The sequence below is a fragment of the Pelodiscus sinensis genome, chromosome 3, assembly GCF_052426305.1.
Source record: "Pelodiscus sinensis isolate ZL-2025 chromosome 3, ASM5242630v1, whole genome shotgun sequence".
Lineage (NCBI taxonomy): Eukaryota > Metazoa > Chordata > Testudines > Trionychidae > Pelodiscus > Pelodiscus sinensis.
The window spans coordinates 130098130-130118692 of NC_143054.1; the positions used below are offsets into that span (position 1 = coordinate 130098130).

The window sequence follows — 20563 nt, forward strand, 5'->3', positions numbered from 1 at the left end:
AATAGGTGATGAGCTTTCGTGGGCCAGACCCACTTCCTCAGATCAAATAGTGGACAAAAATTGTCACAACCATATATACCAAAGGATACAATTAATTTTAATTTGTATATATGGTTGTGACAATTTTCGTCCACTATTTGATCTGAGGAAGTGGGTCTGGCCCACGAAAGCTCATCACCTATTAAACCATCTTGTTAGTCTTTAAAGTGCTACATAGTCCTGTTTTTTGTTAAATCTCTTCTGGTTACACATCTATTCTTTCTTCCTCACCACAACCTCCAGTGCTAATTACCTGAGAGGCAAGTGTTTAATATGGTGAAGTTGCAGCATTGATGGTCTTAGATTACTGTTGAAAGCAAAAGACTAACCAGTGGTTTGTACTGGAGACATTATAATTGCATATATTGCTGTTGCTGTTCATAGAGTACGTTTCCTGCTTGGAGGCCGCCATGGAGAGTTTAAATTCCTGCCTCCACTTGGGTATGCACCCTGCTTTGAAGCTGTTCTGCCAAAAGAGAAGCTAAAAGTGGAACATAGCCGAGAATACAAACAAGATCACCACTGTGCAAGAGACCTATTAGGTCCAACCATCTCTTTATCTCAAGCAGCCTTCACACCAGTACCAGTGGATACTAGCCAGGTAAGTGAATCAAATGAGCGTGTTTTTTTTCTTAGTCATAGACATTGCAGGCTCAGATTAGCTTCATGAGTGAGCTTGCAATTTGTCCCAAACATATTGGGTTGATTTGGTATATTTTATTGCTAACCCCTGAGAATAGTGGAACATACAAGCACAATAAGAACTTACTGCTGCTTATTAGAAATTTCATTTGTTTCACATTTGTGAGCTTTAGAATATGTTGTTTTATCCTTGGAGTGAAACTAAAGTAAAACAGAGGGCCCTTTGTGTAGTGATAACTGTGGAAATGATGTAACTGTTTTCTCATTGAACTTTTTATTGATCAAGTATTTTAAAGGTGAAAGCTAGTGCTCATGTTAAGATGCACTAGGACGCCTCATTTCATTTTATTTACTGGGGTTGCCACGTGACTGAGAGCAGAATTTGGCTCATTATGGAGAGAAAAAGATGCAAAAGAATAATGCAAATTTATTTTATTTTATTGCATATCTATACTTACCATGGAACAACAGAAAAATTGACAAATGAAGGCTAATGTATGCATCTCCTGTGGCAACAGATAAAAGCATTGACTCTTACATTTGCCGCTGATGCATCCCCAGAATACTGGCTAATACTACATCTGGAATGATGTGGGCCCACCCCCATTAGTATGACATCACATACACCAGGCATGTGAGGTCGCACCAGTGGGGATTGAGCACTCCTACATGGCATTCTCCACATCCACCGGGCAGGGACAAACTTTTCCCAAAACAGGACTATCCAACTTAAAACTGGAAAATGACCTGCCTGAGATCCTGCTCCCTTGGAAAGGAATATGAATATTGCCATTGGCTTTGATGTATATGGGATCAAGCCCTAAATATTCCCTTCTAGACATAAAATGATTGATGAAGAAAGAACAAATCCTCCAGTAAAACAGACAGCATATGTCCATCTCTGTAATGTACATGATAATGCCCTTTTATAAAGTAATGATTCTGAGACAGCTTGCTAGAGAATTGTATTTTTAATAAATGTTTCTTCTGCCTTGTGAGTCCTGTCATGTAATACTAAAATTATCAGCTCTGAAATAATTAACAATATTCACGTTGGTAGTGTTTATAATTAGGGGTCAGTGTTCTCTTCTAAATCCCAATCCTCAGACTACTACTGCTTCTACAGTAATAAAAGATATTCTGAACATTCAGTCTACAAAAAATAGCTTCTTTTTGCAGATTTATATGGAAAAAGAACAGCTTAATGAGAAATAGTACCAATGATTACATAGCATATTGATTTTGTAGTTGCTTTCTCTAGATTCAGTACCCATTTGAAACTGGTGGGTAATGTGGGATATATCTTATGAGCACAACTTACCTATACATTTATTTAGATTCTTATAAGGCAGGGGAGGGTAATCATTTTTGATGGGTGGCCGCTCCTAGATTTTGATAAATAGTTAAGGGTCGCACTTTTCTGTGGTGCGAGTGTGAGATCTGGAATGGAGGATGGGTGCAGAAGGGAGCTTGGAATAGGGGACTGGAGTGTAGGAGAGTGTGGGGGATCTGAGAAGGAATTTGAGTGAAGGAGAGGGTTGTGACCTCAGACAGAGGATTGGGTTGCAGGAGAGTATTCTGGCTTGGGAGAAGGGTGTAGGAAAAGGTGCCAGGTCTGGGAGGGAGTTGTGACCTGGGAGAGAGGAGTGCAGGGGTTTTGAGTGATGACCTAAGTAGGAGGGGGTTGTGGTCTGGGGTAGGCTGCTGGGTGGAGAAAAGGTAGGGGAGTTCCAGAGGCAGGCTCTGACTAGGAAGTATTTACCTAGGCAGCCCCTGGCCAGCAGCCCTACAGTACCCTGAGGCAGGCTCCCTGCCTGCTGTATCCTCAGGCTGCACATAATAGCTGGCTGCTCCTTGTGGCTCTCTGCTTTGAGCACGATGGGTGGTAGGTGGAAGGCTTCGCGCATTGACCCATCCTCCAGCAAAATCTCTCAGCTGCTATTGTGCGGAAACCGAACAGTGGGAATTGAGAGATTTTGCTGGGTGGTGAGGGCAGTATGCAAAGCACAGAACAGACAGCCAAATGGTGCAGCCAGACGCTGAACGTGGTGTGGGGCTGCTCTGTACCTGAGGGTCCTTGTGGGGTGGCTCATGGGCCGTATCTTGCGTGCCCTATTATAAGCCCACAGATAAATAGTGTGTAAGTTATGGAAGAGAGTGAAAATGTGTTGTACATATACAGTACTTCTCATCAAGGCACTTAAATTGTGTGTGACCTTACTGATTATTTCTTATTCTGAGAGAGATTTCTAATTTATTCTGGCTATTTATGATGACGATGTTGAATATGAGAGTATAGTAACTGGATTGCATAGTAATACAATGTTTGTAATAGCCTCTGTTTCTTGTGTTTAGATTGTATTGCCTCCTCACCTGGAAAGAATTAGAGAAAAATTAGCAGAGAACATCCATGAACTCTGGGTTATGAATAAAATTGAACTTGGCTGGCAGTATGGCCCAGTAAGTACTTTTTAAAAATTCCTGTTAATTACTTTCTGTACATAGCAAAACTGTATACTTCTGATTGCACTGTATGGTGACACCACTGTGATTCCGTTGGATTTCACTGATAATTAATATGGGATATGTTCCAGTAGTTGGAAACCGACAGTATTTATATAGCCAAAAGGCTAAGGTTTTGGTCCAAATCCTGGTATCCATTAAGACTGTGGTGAGTATTAAAGTCAGTCTAATTGATGGTGTGTGGATTCTCAACCTGATGTTGGAATGGTGGAGCTGGCTCTTCATTTTCACCTTTCAATTGGGGAAGAAGAAGGAGACAGAGGAGAGGGGTTCTACTGGAGTACCATGTCTGTCTTGGCTGCCAAAAAATGTTTGGGAGGCATTGTTGTGTCATGCCAAGCAATGAAAAGCAGCCTTAAGGGTATCTCAGGGCATCTCAGGGCACGCTGTCATTGTCTCCGCCATCTAGTTGTGCACTACCTTCCCTCCTCCAGAGATGTAGAAATCATGGTCATGGAGTCAATGAAGTAAAAACCAGCATTAACTCTTGAGTGGACTTGTAGGAAACTTACTGCTTTGCCAAGGAAATGGGTCATATAGAACATATGCTCCTCAGTTTGTCCTGCCTCTCATGACCAGCACACACCTGCTAGAGCCCCAGTCTGACTGTTGATGGGGAAAAAAATGCTGTGGGTCCTCAAGGAAGGGGACTTGCCATGAAATCTCCAGCTGTCCCTCAATCCCTTATGTGAGTTGTATGCTTTTTGTACGCATCGTTAAACTAGGGAAATATGTAAAGGCTGTGTCTAGAATGGCATGATTTTGCGGAAATATTTTTAACGAAAAAGTTTTTCTGTTAAAAGTATTTCCGCAAAAGCGCGTCTAGATTGGCATGGATGCTTTTGCGCAAAATCTTGCCAGTCTAGATGCACCTAAACAGTAAAATGCATAAACACAGAAGGGAAATACAGCTTAGATGGATCTACTATAAGGTGGATGCATAGCTGGTGGGAAAATCGTCCCCAGCAAGTAGTTATCGGTGGTTAACAGTCAAGCTGGAAGGGCATATTGAGTGGGGTCTCGCAGGAATCAGTTCTGGGTCCTGTTCTGTTAAATATCTTCAGTGATTTATATAATGGCATGGACAATATGCTTTTATAAAATTTGTACATGATACTATGCTGGAAGGGGTTGTAAGTGCTTTGGAGGATAAATAGGATTAGAATTCAAAATGATTTGGACAACCTGGAGAAATGATCTAAAAAAAAAGGATGAAATTCAATAAGTACAAATGTCAAGTACAATCAGTTGCACACATACAAAATGGAAAATGACTACTAGGAAGGAGCACTGTGAATAGGGAGTGCTGTACGTGTGGATCACAAGCTAAATATGAGTCAAAAGTGTGACATTGTTGCAAAAAAAGAAAAAAACATCACTCTGGGGTGCATTAATAGGAGTACTGTAAGTAAGACAAAAATGTAGTTATTCCACTCTGAATAGGTTTCAAGTGGAGTATTGTTTCCAGTTCTGGGTACCGAACTTGGGGAAAGATTTGGACAAATTGAAGAAAGTCCAGAGGAGAGCAACACATTGAATATGTAAAGGATTTTATGTCATCTTCAAAAAAGAAACAAATATGTACAAGCTAGAAACATATTTTGAACATACAATCTTATAATCAATATTTACAGCTTGTAGAGCAGAAGAATCTTGAAGCAAAATAAACATATTGAAAGTCTAGGATGGGGGGGGGGGGAAAGAAGTTGTGATCCTTGATGAGTGAAGCAAGAACTCCCATTAGAGACTGCATTAAGTCCTTTTCCCCTGTAAATCCTTATAAACCTTGAGCGAATTATGAAATTGAAAGTTACAGTATACATTGAAAAGGTGTTCTCTATTGCCAACAGCACAGACTGTGTCCAATGATTTTGCGATCCATCTAAGCTGAGAAATATTCCCTATGGCATCTGCTCATGTTAAAAATAATAAATAACCTGTTTTATTCAGTGATAGAAGTGTAGCCGTGTTAGTCTGAAACAAAATGCAGGACAATGTAGCACTTTAAAGACTAACAAGATGGTTTATTAGATGATGAGCTTTCGTGGGCCAGACCCACTTCCTCAGATCAAATAGTGGAAGAAAATAGTCACAACCATATATACCAAAGGATACAATTAAAAAAAATGAACACATATGAAAAGGACAAATCACATTTCAGAACAGGAGGGGAAAGCGGGGGGGGGGGGGGCGGAGGAAGGAAGGTAAGTGTCTGTGAATTGATGATATTAGAGGTGGGGAGAGTGGGATGTTTGTGAGTTAATGGTATTAGAGGTGATAATTGGGGAAGCTATCTTGGTAATGGGTAAGATAGCTTGAGTGTTTGTTCATTCCTTTTTGGAGAGTGTCGAATTTTAACATGAATGACAGTTCAGAGGATTCCCTTTCAAGTGCAGATGTAAAATGTCTTTGTAGCAGAATGCAGGTGGTTAAGTCATTGAGAGAGTGTCCTTTCTGGTTAAAATGGCAAGAAACTGTTTTTTCTTTGTGATCTTGTCTGATATCTGTTTTGTGGGCATTAATCCTTTGGCGAAGTGTCTGAGATGTTTGTCCAATGTACATAGCAGACGGACAATTTCGGCACATGATAGCATAGATTATATTTCTGGATGCGCAGGAATATGTGTTCTTGATCTTATAACTCACTTGGTTAGGTCCAATAATGGTATCGGCAGAATGAATATGTGGACAAAGCTGGCAACGGGGTTTGTTGCAAGGGAAGGTACCAGGGTTGGTATTAGTGTGGTATGTCCTGTGGTTGTTGGTAAGAATCATCTTGAGGTTAGGTGGTTGTCTATAGGAGACTATGGGTCTGTCTCCCAGAGCCTCTTGGAGTATGGTATCCTGTTCCAGTATAGGCTGTAGTTTATTGATAATGTGTTGGACAGGTTTAAGTTGGGGGTTGTAGGTGATGACAAGTGGTGTTCTATTGTTGGTTTTCTTGGGTCTGTCTTGAAGTAGATGGTTTCTAGGTATTCGTCTGGCTCTTTCAATTTGCTTTTTTATTTCTCCGGGTGGGTAGTTGAGGTTTATAAATGCTTGGTAGAGATCCTGAAGCTTCTGGTCTCTGTCAGTGGGATTAGAGCAGATGCGGTTGTATCGAAGGGCTTGGCTATAGACGATGGATCGTGTGGTGTGTTCTGGATGGGAGCTGGAAGCATGTAGGTAACTGTATGAGTCGGTGGGTTTTCTGTAGAGAGTGGTGTCTAATTTTCCATTGTTGAGTTGTACTGTGGTGTCCAGGAAGTGGATCTCTCGTGTAGAATGGTCCAGGCTGAGGTTGATGGTGGGGTGTAGGTTGTTGAAATCTCGGTGGAATATCTCCAGTGTTTCTTGGCCATGCGTCCAGATCATAAAGATGTCATCAATGTACCGTAGGTAGAGAAGGGGTGAAAGGGGATGGGAGTTGAGGAAACGTTGTTCTAGGTCAGCCATAAAGATGTTAGCATACTGTGGGGCCATGCGTGTACCCATGGCTGTGCCGCTGATCTGGAGGCATAAGTTGTTCTCAAACTGGAAATAATTGTGGGTAAGAACAAATTTTTTTTATTCAGTTCAGCTTGATAAAGGAGTTGGACAGAAAAATGAAAAGATATCAGTCAGAAACAATGAATAAATATATTAAGAGGGTGTTGTGGAGGATATGAAAAAGCCGTAGTAAGTATGTGCCATGGCAAATGGTGGCCAGATCATTTATTGATAAATAGGACATAGTGAGCTGATACCCATAACTCTCTCTCTCTCTCTTTCTCTCGCTCTCTCTCTTCATATAGATACCCATAACTTACTATGTGTATATATATATATTTATATATATATATATATATAAACATATGAGAGATTTGAGAGAACAAATTTCTTGTTAGTACATCTGCTAAAGTACACAAAGATGTTTAAAAAATCCTGTAGTATTTGATTCTGTGTTGTCATGATGTTACTGGTTTTTTTCATTAAGAAACAAATTAAATTTCAAGAAAAAACTCCTTGAATTGATGCAACATGCTGGACCAACACATCTGTTAGAGTTGTTCTTATTTTTTAATAACTACTGCAGATTCAGCATTTTAGAACAGATCAGGCTAAGAGTTGGGAACAGATTGTACACTGTTGGCTATTTACTTCATTGAGGGATATTGTTCATTTCTTAGGATGAACAAACAAACAAAAATCTACTACCATTAAGTGAAAAAATATCCACTTTCGAGAATAAATTAATGTTGCTTTAAATAACAACTAGTGTAATTCTTTGCTTTGCAGCAAAAAGCTCTGACTGATTTAAAATAATTAATGAAGTTATCTTCACAAGAGCACCAGTTGGTAGGTATCACGATCCTTACTTTACAGATTTAAAATAACCTGGAGATGAGCGGCCTGGTCATGATCCCATGGAAGTCAGTGGCAATTGTGCCAGTGGTATCAAGAGACCAGACTATGCCTCTGAGATCAGGCCCCTACATGCTTGTAGCTGTCTAAGTATAGTATCGACTTTATAAATATTCTTAATATTATGAACATCACAGTAATCTCTCCACAGCATTTTCTCATCCCCTTGGGGGAAATAATAAATTAAAAATGTGCATTAAAACAATATGAATGATTTCTTATTGGATACAATATTATTGGGTATGTCTACACTAGCCCCCTAGTTCGAACTAGGGAGGCTAATGTAGGCATTCAAAGTTGCAAATGAAGCCCAGGATTTAAATATCCCAGGCTTTATTTGCATGTTCCCGTCTGGTCGCCATTTTGAAATTCCACTAGCCTGAAGTAACTGCCCGCGGCTACATGCGGCAGTGAAACAGCATTCAAACTAAGTCCTTAGTTCGAATTAACTGTTACTCCTCCTGGAATGAGATGTCATTATTCCCCTCCATTTGGCTCTGGTGAGGCCACATCTGGAGTATTGTGTCCAGTTCTGGGCCCCCGACTACAAAAGGATGTGGATGTATTGGAGAGGGTTCAGCGGAGGGCTACCAAAATGATTAGGGGGCTGGAGCAAATGACTTATGAGGAGAGGCTGAGGGAGTTGGGTCTGTTTAGTCTGCAGAAGTGAAGCGTGAGAGGGGATTTGATAGCAGCCTTCAACTTCCTAAAGGGAGCTTCCAAAGAGGATGGAGAGAGGCTGTTCTCAGTAGTGACAGATGGTAGAACAAGGAGCAGTGGTCTCAAGTTGTGGTGTGAGAGGTCCAGGTTGGATATTAGGAAAAACTATTTCACTAGGAGGAGGATGAAGCACTGGAATGGGTTACCTAGGGAAGTAGTGGAGTCTCCATCCCTAGAGGTGTTTAAGTCTCGGCTTGACAAAGCCCTGGCTGGGTTGATTTAGTTGGGATTCGTCCTGCCTAGAGCAGGAAGCTGGACTTGATGACCTTCTGAGGTTTCTTCCAGCTCTATGGTTCTATGATTCTATGCCTACATTAGCCTCCCTAGTTCGAACAACGGGGCTAGTGTAGACATACCCAAAAGTGTCATTCTTACTAACAAGCCTTGTTCATAACTGAAGGTATGTCTACACTTGCAGCCTATTTCGGAATAGGGCTGCAAATGTAGGCATTTGGAATTGCAAATCAAGACCGGGATTTAAATATCCCGTGCTTGATTTGCATCTTCCCAGCTGGGAGCCATTTTTGAAATTTATAAGCCCGGAAAAACTGCCTGCGTCTACACGCAGCAGTGAAATGGGCGTTCGAAATGAAGCCCTTTTCGAACTACCTGTTAAACCTCATTGCAGGAGGAATGCCTACATTTGCAGCCCTATTCCGAAATAGGCTGCAAGTGTAGACATACCCTGAGGGAAAATCTTTCATTCTCTGCCAAAATACTTGAGCAAACTGTCTTAATTATGTGAGGATTTATTCTGAAATAATACAATGCTCCTACTTCTCAACCTGATGTCAATGCATATCGGTGGCCTAAACTCTGAGTGCTTTTGCCATTTTAAGAGAGTAGCATCTATCAATAAACAAAGGTAATTCAAGTTTCAGTAACAAACGTATGAGTTCCAAAGAAACACACACATCCATTTCCCCCCACAGTCTAGCCTGTCTTGAGAAAAAATGTTTGAAGTCTATTTCTTTTTAAAGTACTTTCAGTTCAGCAATTATCATACTTTTCACTTACACAGCACCTTTTATCTAATAATTACAAAGCAAGCTAATTAATCAAGCCTTGAAACACCCTGGTAAGTATTGTATTCTATTTATGGATGGTGTAACTGACACCACAGTGGTTATTACTTTCTCAATTCAGTGACAAACCTGGGAATAGTACCCACATCATCTGCCACCCTGTCCATTGTACCAACTCTGAAGCTCCATTCCCTGATTGATGGTGATGTCAAAATGAAGCTAAGACTAGAAAATTTCATCCTAAAAGGACCATTTTTGCCAAAGCTATGACTGGATGAAATCCAAGGGTTTTGTAAATGACTCCCTTCTTAACTCTACCTACCAATAATGTAAGATTGGCATAAATAATGTACTTTTCTGCGTACTGTCCAATTTCTGTCTGTTGGTATATTGCTAGTCGCCTTTTAGTTGTCTTCTGAAACACAGATTGACTGAATTAAGAGAAAGGGAGGTTTAGCCTTAACTGAAATCCTTATTTGAGTGAAACAGTTTTTCAGTGTTATGCACGTCAGTTGGGCCATGCAAGTCTGATACACAAATTTGCACACACTCTACTGAAAATAGGAACCTGCAATTCCTAAATGATATTTTAACTGTCTTTTTATGGTTCAACTTAAAAAACAACAAATATTCTAGTAGCACTTTATAGACTAACAAAACATGTAGATTGTATCATCTGAAGAAGTGGGCTGTGCCCACGAAAGCTCATGATACCATCTACATATTTTGTTAGTCTATAAAGTGCTACCAGACCATTTATCGTTTTTTTAAGTTTATCCTGTACAGACTAACTCAGCTACCCCCTGAAGTTTTTATGGTTCAGTCTGTCAAATTATATTGAGTTCTACGCAATCCTCAAGGTCTTGATTACTTTTGAATAATACATTTAAGTGTCGCTCTGTGTGTACCTTTTGTGAACTAATGAATAATACGTATTATTGCTCATGTTTAAAATGTGTTACATTTTGAATTTATTTTATTTACTGATTGCCAAATTCTGCCAATCTTACCTGAACTGATTCATGTTTTATCTTGTAAAATTGGGGCTGTTTTTGGATAAAAGAAATATTCTGTTTCAGTAAGGCTAACAATCAGCCCTAAATTTTGAGAGTCCTTTTTTGAAACTCACTCCCTTATTGTCTCGTAGGTTAGAGATGACAACAAAAGACAACATCCGTGTTTGGTAGAGTTTTCCAAGTTGCCAGAGCAGGAACGAAATTATAATTTACAAATGTCACTTGAGACACTCAAGTAAGTTTCTACCATCTCTGGTCTTCCTGCAAATCTTTTTCATACAACTAAGCAGCGGTGGCTTCAGAAATGATAATCCAATCTGTGAAGGTTGTAGTGGTAATAAAGAAGTTACCAACTATGGTACGTTGATGTATAATTGATTTGAGACTAGAAAGAGCCATACTAGCTAAAAATTTGTGGTTTTGAAAGTCCATTCCTCAGTCTCCAGGGAATTTTAAACTCTCCCATGCATTATAAGAATAATAATCTCCTTGCCTTAGAGCAACTTCATATTAGTACTGACTAGTGCTGCCTGCTTTGATATGTTTGAGGTTATCACACCAATACAAAGACATTCTTATAATGATAAAAGAACAAGGAGATGTTTCTCCTGTATACAAGTGGGAAGTGGGTCTGAAGTGTACCTCAAAGAAGTAGGAAGAAATCTTTATTTTTAACGTTGTTTAGTTCTCATTCATTAAGCATAGTATTGCCTAATAAACAACAGTGATTTCTGGTCATGAAAAGTTGGATAAGTCTTATTTCACCATTCTTTATCTGGACTTTTGCCCCCTGTCTCCTCTATGCCAATGAGTGCATGCATGTGTGAATTTTACAGAGTCTCCCCAACATGAAATGCTAGAATATTTCAGCTGGCCACTATTACTCATCCTCCATCTGTACTGTGGTGCTGCCATTATGTTAAACAGAGACTCTCTTCACAATTCTCTCCTAAACCTGTGATTAAAACCCTGTGACAAGCATATTTATGAATTTCTTCTATCACTCTTCTCTTAATTTGTTTTTCCTTTTAAACATATACCTGTTATTTGTAACCTTAATTTAGAAAAGAGATAACACTGCAGAATCAACATGCATTTTAAGGGGTACTTTTCTGGAAATATTTCTTCTTTCCTCTGAGAAAAATATGAGAGTGTAACTCAATGTACAATCATGGGGTATGTCTAGACCAGTGGTCTCCAACCTTTTTACACCCAAGATCACTTTTTAAATCTCAGAACAGGCGAAGATCTACCACCCCGCCCCTTCCTTGGAGCCCCGCCCTCTCTATTCTCCTCCTGTCCATCTCTTGCTATCCCCAGCCCTTACTTACACACTCTGATAAACAGTTTATTTTTAAATTATGCAATATATAAAATTAAAATCATGTGTTTATAGTTATGAAATAAATGGTCTGTTTTTTATTCATGCATTTAAATCTAAAATTAAGCATTTATAATTATATATTTTGTGGGGACAGTGTTCTGCGGCTGGGGGCCAGGGAGAGGGAACAGGTTGCTGGGAGGTCAAAGGACAGGGTTCTGCAGCAGGGGACAGAGTGCCCGTGGGGACAGAGTTTGGGTACTGGAGATCGGACTGGGGACAGAGTTCTGTAGCTGGGGACAGGAATGGGGACAGAGTTCTGTAGCTGCGGACAGGGGAGTGGGCTCTGGGGAGTGGAGAGCGGGAAGTGAGGACAGGGGGCGGGGTGCCAGTGGCAGCAGAGAGACCCCTGCATCTGCCTCCTCCCGGGATTCTCCCCGCCTCAAGGGAAGCCAGCACGTGCCTTCTCTGGGCCCGACTCCCCCCCATCCCACCCCACCCCACCCCTATGGTTCAGGGAAACCCCGCGTGTGCCTGTCCTGGGGCCAACCCCCTTCCCCCCCTGCAGTGAGGCCAAACCCACACGGGATCCTGCTTCAGGGCCAAACCCTGTCTCCCGCGGCGTGGCCAACCCCTTCGGGCACCTGCCCTAGGGCCAAACCCCCTTCCGAGGCGTGGCCCAGCCTGGCCAACCACCTCTCCTCCTCTTCCTCCTCTCCCCTCCCCTCCCGCAGTGTGGCCAACCCCCGTGGGCGCTTGCCCCGGGGCCAACCCCCCACTCCTGCGGTACAGCCCGGTGCGGCCAACCCTCCCTCCTCCCCTCCCGGAGTGCAGCCAACCCCTGTGGGCCCCTTCCCCGGGGCCAAACCCCCCTTCCTGCGGCCCGGCTCAGCCCTGCCAGGCCATTCGCAGCGCAGCCAACCCCTGCGGGCGCCTGTCCCGGGGCCAAACCACCCCTCCTGTGGCTTGGCCCGGCCAACCCCCCTCCCTCCCCTCCCGTAGCACGGGCAAACCCCCACGGGTGTCTGCCCCGGGCCAAGCCTCAGGGCCAACCCCCACTCGACTCACCCTTCCAGCGCTGGCGGCACAGGGAAGCCGCCGCACTCCTCCTCCAGGGCCAACGCCCCCTCCCCCAGCACTCAACAGAGCTGTGGGAGGGGAGAAGCCCACACACTTCCAGAATCCCCGGAAATCATGTGGGCTTCAGAAAGGACTTCCGTCCACCCCGCGGGAAGCTGGCACTACACTAGAGGTAGGTAGTGGGGCTTCTCGGGGGTTGGGGGAAAATGGGGGGTGAGGGTGCCTGAACGCCTCGCGATCGACCAGTCGATTGCGATCGACGGGTTGGTGACCATGGGTCTAGACTACATGCCTCTGCCGACCGAGGCATGTAAATTAGACGTACCGACATAGTCAATGAAGCAGGGATTTAAATAGCCCCCGTTTCATTGAATAAAAATGGCTGCCGCGTTGTGCCGGTTCAGGTGTTTGTCGGCACGAAGCGGCAGTCGAGACAGGGATTGGTCAGCAAGGAAAGCCTTTGCCGACCAACCCTGTAAACCTCATTGCACAAGGCATAAGAGATCAGTAAGCAAAGGCTTTCCTTGCTGACCAATCCCCGTCTTGACTTCCACTTTGTGCTGACAAACAACTGAGCTGGCACAATGTGGCTGCCATTTTTATTCTAATGAAACGGAGGATATTTAAATCCCTGATTCATTGACTATGTCAGTATGTCTAGTTTACATGCCTCAGTCATCAAAGGCATGTAGTCTAGACATATCCATGTAGTGTAAGTGCAATGAACTTTTAGGGGGCTTGAAGCAGCCTCTCTTGGCTAGTTTTTTGGAAATACCTGATACTTGGTTAAAAATAGCTCTTTGGAAACATTTCTAGGAGCACTGACAATAAACTGTTTCTGTCAAGACAGTTTTGACTGTATCCACTTATTAGATGAACTCCATCCAATGTGGGAAAATTGGCCCAACTTTCTGTTCTGCAAGGTGGCAAAATTTCAAGAACAGTTCATGGGAGCTTCAGTCAGCACTATCATTTTGATTTCCAAAATAGTCTCTGTTCAGTTTGTGAAACTACAAAAGATGATGACACGTAAAAACAGCCGTACTGGGTCTGGCCAAAGGTCCGGATATCCCAGTGTACTGTCTTCCAACAGAGACCCATGCCAGGTACCCCAGGGAATGAACAGAACTCATAAGCATCAAGTGATCCATCCCCTGCCACTCATCCCCGGCTTCTGACAAACAAAGGCTAGGGATATTAGCAGCTGTTGACAGACCTATCCTCCATGAAAGTTTCTAGATCTTTTTGAACCCTGTTATAGTCTTGGACTTCACAACATTCTCTGGCAAGGAGCTTCCAGTTAGCTGTACATTCTTTTGTATTGGGGCAGATTAATTTCTGGTTTTACAGAACTATGACTCAGTTTCTTAAAACATACAAAACAATCCTCTCTCATAACATTCAATGTACTCTAATCATGTTCTGTCAAATACTCATCATGTCTTTTATGGGAGCCTGATGTTTTTACAATCCAAGGCTCTTTGAGGTTTTTAATCTGACCCCAAGACAAACATGTCATTTTATTTATATATTATATTGAATTAGTTGTTGGTTTTCACTGTAATATTTTTACTACACTATAACATATAGAATCTGTGAGTTAAGCAAATGAAGGGCCACTGTAGAGCTGTCACCCTGCCCTGAAGCTTTATACATCTGATTACAGTTTGCAAAAAGCCTTTCTTTTCTAATACTGGACCTTTCTTAAGCATAGAGTTAGATGTGTTGTATCATGGTGACTTTGTCTTGTAGACATTTATCTACTATGGGTTAGAATGAGGGTGTCAGACTCATTTGTTTTCTGCTAGTTAAGAAGAATAGTGCATTAATTCACTCCTATTGTCGTCCCCTGTAGATATTTGAATCTGTAGGTACTGTTCATGAAGCATGAATAGTCCTTTAACTGAGTCTTAAAATCTGTTAGTAGTCAACTTCAGTGTGAAGAAAAGAGTGAAAGGAAACATATTTAAAAAACAAACAAAAAACCCTTATACTCTGTAATACAACAATGTCATATTATTCACATATTGCAACATAGTGTTCAAAATTTGAAAAAAGCTCTCACAGTTTGAAGAATAGCTCTGAACTTTAATTAATTTTTGTGTTGGTTTGCTGACAGTTTTCTGCCAGCCTTACTAGATCAGAGATACAGAAATCAAAAAAATCTGGAGTCATATTATCTGCCACATCTTTTCATTACATTTCTGTTTGTAAGCTTGATAGTATTATGGTGCACTTGCACAAATATGAAGTAAAAAATAATATACACTATTAAATGTCAAAATTCAAGAATGAGTTGTCACTTAAATTGTACAAATAAAATGTGTACTTAGGTTTCATGTCATAGCACCTAAGCCTCTGAGAGGGCCAACTGATTTCAAAGGGTCTATTTGAATTGTAAATGTAACGATGATTACAGTCTGACTTAAGTGCCCACTTACCCCGCTTTCCGCACTTGTTGTTTTCCTGATTGAGTGCATTTGGTCTGGATGTAAATTAGAGCAGGAAGGCTACTGGTCTAATTTACTCTGCTCATGTAAGTTCTGTTATACCAGGGAGGATTTGGTACAGCAAAATTCAAGTTTCCAGTGCCACCTCTTTGCCATGACACACTTCCCCTTTCTTTTCATTGGTGATGGTTGGGAGAGCTGGCATAAAAGGCCAATAAACAGCTGCTGCAAGCCAGCAGATGATCTCTATATGGGGCATTCTCCAATGAGAATCTGCAGTTGGTGGCTTTAATGAAATGAAGAATTTGGGTCTTAGTGTCTACTTTTCACTTTCTTTCTCTTATTGAGGGTACATGATTAAAGGATTGAGCTTCTTATCTAATATACACATTTATACATGATGAAAAATACTTTATTAGTGACTGACAAGTAAATCTTCAACTATCAAAGAGTTATCTGTGCAATGTCAGAATATTTTTGCATTTGCAAGAGGGAGGCAATGTGGAAGACTGAGCCTCTTGTCTTGGATTAAATGTCTTTTCTCTAAGGGTCAGTGGTAAATAATTCAGTTCATCATCTAGTTTTGTATTGTGCATCAATCAACTGAAAATAGTATAAATTAGTTCTATTTCTAAGCATAGCTTTCCTTTTTTATAATTGTTTTTAGAGAGAAATGTAGTAAGAATTTGTGACTGAGAGTTTTAAAAGTAGATTAACAAACTTAATTCCTTATTTAAAATATTCATTACAAAGTTTGGGTTTATAATAGATAATACCATTCATTTTACATACAGCAGAAAAATAACATTTAAGAATCATTTGAATCATACATTTCATCCTCAAGGAGAAATAAATAGGGATTGCATAAAATCTGAGCAGCAGTATACACCAGAAAGTAAAATCAAGAATGTTATAACAAGCATCAGCTCCATCCCAGCCACTTTGAATGATAGGAAAATTGGAATCTTAAATCCAAATTGTATCTCTCTTGGGTCTCTCTTTTAATCAACCCTAACCAAATTTGGTTGATGAAAGCACCTTCCTATTTGAAGTAAGTTCTGATCTGTATTGAAACTTGAGAACTCGTACACCATCTATAGTTTTAACAGAATTAAAAACATATCCAGCCACCTCACTAATGCACTAATTTGTAACTCTGACACAGGAAAAAGTAGGCTCTGGCACTCATCTGATATCTAAAATATTGTCCAGCACAGATAGGCCCACTGGTTGACAATTAAAATGTCTGAAATCTTCCTAAAAGAATCACATTTTAAAGAAGACATATGACATTTTCTGATATTGACTGGGAGAAGAGATTTGTGTGTGTGTGTGTGTGTCTGGGAGAAGTGATTTGTGTGTGTGTGTGTGTGTGTGTGTGTGTGTGTATTAAGCCAAAATGTAAGTAGCACTTAAAGAAAGAGAAAGGGAAAAATAGAGTATCAGTGAGCTGTTTGGATTGACTGGAGTCTGAGATCACAGCGGCGGTAGTGTGCTCTGTCTTAAAGGAGAAAGGAACACTTTGTTCATTCTTCCATCAATTTCTTTGGCCTGCCAAAGGAGCAATATTGATAAAACCTGCAGGAAATCACTTATAATCCTCCTTTTTGGAGTGAAGCCTATGTCTCATGAATTCTTGGAGGAAAATAAGAGTTGCTAATTGTCTGAAAAAGCAGAAAAAAATAAAAAGAATAAGTTTATAATCATGATTTTTAGATTGTATATTAAAAAAATTCAGAAGGCAGTGCTAATCCATTCAGAGTCATTATACAGATGTGTGTATTATATGTATTTAATTCAAAGAGCGTACTTAGTATCTGCTCTGCTTACTTGAGGATACTTCTCTGGAACACGTATGGACACAGAAATGTACTTGACCAATATAATTTATTTTAGTCTTAATACACTTTTTTTTCACTCAACTATCTTAGTTTGAGATATTTGACATTTTTACCCCATTACTCTATTCTAATCACAAGTCTGATCTAACATATTAAATAATCTAGTTAGTGTCCTTGTACTTTTTTCCAGTAGGACAAAAAAGTGTATGGCAAATACCTCAAAAGAAGTGTGGTAAGAATTTTTACATCATGAAGGAATGTTATGATGTAGTTCCTATAGGTCTAATTTGACATAAGGGTCCTGTTGTGTCTATCTGATAACAGAAACCAATATATAAAATTGACAGGTTATCTCTGATTTTGCCTTTCAGAACCCTGTTGGCTTTAGGTTGTCATGTTGGAATTGCTGATGAATATGCTGAAGAAAAAGTGAAAAAACTGAAACTTCCTAAGAAGTAAGTCAAAATTCAGACATATCCATTTTAGTTTAGTTTGGTTTTTGTTTTGGTTTTTAGAGTTTTTGTTTTTGTTTATTATGAAGAGTTGAGGAGACTGAGTTCTAATAAGTGTACAGGTGAGTGAGAGAAGGTGGGTGGGAAGAGGGAAAAGAGAAAACACGAGGTTGTAGCCACAGGAGTCAGCATGTACCTAGTGATATTCTGACTGTAATCTTCAGCTTTTTGAGTTGGAAATATATTACAGTCCTTCAGGGGGTAGCTGAGTTAGTCTGTTACAGAAAAAAACAACAAATGGTCTGGTAGCACTTTATAGACTAACAAATGAAGAAGTGGGCTGTGCCCACGAAAGCTCGTGATACCATCTACATGTTTTGTTAGTCTATAAAGTGAGACCATTTGTTGTTTTTATTACAATCCTTCTTCATCTACTTTGAATTTGTATTTGGTGTCCAAAAAGTAAGTGAATAAAACATGGACCCAAACATATCATTCATCTGCGTATATGTCATGCATGTTTATGTTACCAGTTATCTTCCCATGACTTTCTTGGGTCTTGTGCTTCTATCTCATTAGGTGTTTTTCCAAATTCCCTCAGATACATACATAAATATATCTATAATTTTTGTGACCAACTAAGATCTGGTGTTTAGACAAACAGTAAATATTGTAATGAATAGAGAAGCTGTTTGCAGTTGATCAGTGGTTCCTGGTCTTCTTTATAGATGGAGCACATATTGTAGTCATTCTGAGTGGGACTTATGAAAAGCACCTAAGGAGTTAGGAGCACAAGAAGAGAAATGCATAATTGGTGGGGTTCACTGATAGCGTATGAGGAGAAAAAAATTGCCAATTAAATATGATTAGACATAGATGTAATATTGATTATTCTGAATGTGTGAAAATCTGTATAAAGCTGAGACTTGAACCACATTGGAAAAATCATGCTACCATAGCTTGGAATGGTTGATTTAAGATAACCTAACCGGATATGAAGATTCATTCACCTGTTGAGGATGTTTTTAAAGGTTTTATGATTACTGCAGTACCATAATTTTAAGATGAAGGCACCATACCACAAAAACCACTAGTTGAAGCCAACAGGTTTCAGAACATGGTGACTTTTTGGTTGTGGTCTTTTTGTTTTGGAACTCTGACATTTCTTTTATATTCCTTTTAATTGTGTTTCTGGAGTATAGAACATAGATGTGTATAACATGATCCAATTCTTACTACCTCAAATATTAACTCGGAACAAGGAGAATCCCTCTATGAAGACAACACTGAACCCACTCCAAATAGTCACTTGCAGTTTGGATTCAATTTATTACTGGGAAAAAGTGGCCACTCTAATGGAAAGCTCGTGGTCTATCACAGGAAATATTACATATGCTGTGCTCGGTGATGCTGACAAAACTTGGTAACACTTGTGAATTCAGTATACCTAGGCTTTTGCTAAACCTGTAGGCTACGTCTAGACTGCTCCCTCTTGCACAAGAGAATATGCAAATGAGGAAAAATAGTGACTGAGCCTCCATTTTTGCACATGAGGCTTTTGTGCAAAACCCCCCTCTTGCTCAAGAGCAGTTCTGCCACTTTTTTTCAGGAAGAATGGCTCTTGCACAAGAGGGAGGTTTTGTGCAAAAAGGATCAGTGTAGATTATTCCTTTTTGCACAAAAGCCCCTTGCACAAAATGGTGGCTCATTAAGTATGCAAATGAGGCATGGTGATAGTCACTGCTTTGCTTTATTTGCATATTCTTTTGCACAAAATGGGGCAGTCTAGATGTAGCCATACTGTTTTCCAGATGTAAGATCCTTTCATCCAGTGAAGAAATAATGTTTTCTCTGTAACTTTAGTGACCTGCAATATTTCAATGTTAATTTTGTTTGCTAGTTTTTGTGAATCAAGTTTATGTGGAAGCAGGATTAGTGCATTTCTTCAGTTACCATAATGTGATTTAATAAAGTTTTCTTCTATGTAGTGGAATACTAGCATTTCTTAGACCCTGCTTGGTTGGCTCAATCATCTAACAATGGTGTGGTCATACACAGTGGAATGGGAAAGCCAGTTTGATTGTATTTTTCTATATACAATGATTGTGTAAAAGATTGCATGACAGAAGTTTTCAGAATTTTCTTTCATCTGTATCGTAACTTTCACATTCAACCTAAGTTATTACCAGCCATTCATTCTACAGTATTTGAGGGCTTTGACCTTACCGATTCAAAACTTCCTTTGATTTCAGGGAGAGGTCTGCTTAAGAATTTGTCTAGTCATGTAAATTAATGTGGAATAAAGTTAGGTGTGAATTTAAAATGGATTAACAATTTCTGATTCACTCTGTGAAGGCACCCTTATTCCATAAATGGGCCTTAGTCAAAATTGGTTTAATCAAGAAAGTGGAATCAGGGATTAAAATATCCACATGCGCAATTAATCATGAATAGCAGTTCTGAAATGACTCCTCATATAGAGAAATCCTGAGATATGCAAAATTATATTCAAAGAAATGACAAGGGATTCAGAAGTTGGATCATTTGTGCCAAATCCTGCGTACCATATAGTAGTCTCACTGAAGTTGCTTGCATGAGTGTGAGGTGAAGAGACCTGGCCTGTGGAGTCATTTAGGACCTCTTTAATATAACTTTTCTAATATTACTTCATCTTCATATACACATGTTCTTCAAAAGAAGGATTTCCTGTACAGTATAATGTATGCATCCTAAATATTCATCTCCTCATTTGGACACAATTCTTGCATTTTTTTCCAAATTACTTCTCTTTCTGTGTGACTAATATATAAACATTTTGATTAAAGTATTCTTAAAATGAGTTAGAGAAAATAAATCTTCACATTCTGAGGATATAAGATTTATATTTAATCTTTGCATTTTAGCTAAAGAGGTCACTTCACTGATGAACTGAGTCTCCTCTCCAGACCATATAATGCATATTACATAGTATTTTTCTTCCTAAAAGGATCCATGTTCCCAACTTTTAAAAATGATCCATTTGACATTTTGACTGAAATCTTTTTGTCCCCAGTCTTGTAGTTGCCAAAATG

The 20563-nt window shown here is 40.0% G+C and overlaps 1 protein-coding gene across 1 annotated transcript in view; it reads left to right on the top strand.

Annotated features, from left to right (window-relative positions):
- Positions 1-20563, top strand: part of RYR2 (ryanodine receptor 2) — a 646972-nt gene that overhangs the window by 349324 nt on the left and 277085 nt on the right. The window contains exons 22-25 of the mRNA XM_089777369.1: positions 424-640; positions 3037-3141; positions 10480-10583; positions 17412-17495. Of these exons, the coding sequence (XP_089633495.1) occupies positions 424-640; positions 3037-3141; positions 10480-10583; positions 17412-17495 (510 nt within the window). The remainder of the gene's footprint in view (positions 1-423; positions 641-3036; positions 3142-10479; positions 10584-17411; positions 17496-20563) is intronic.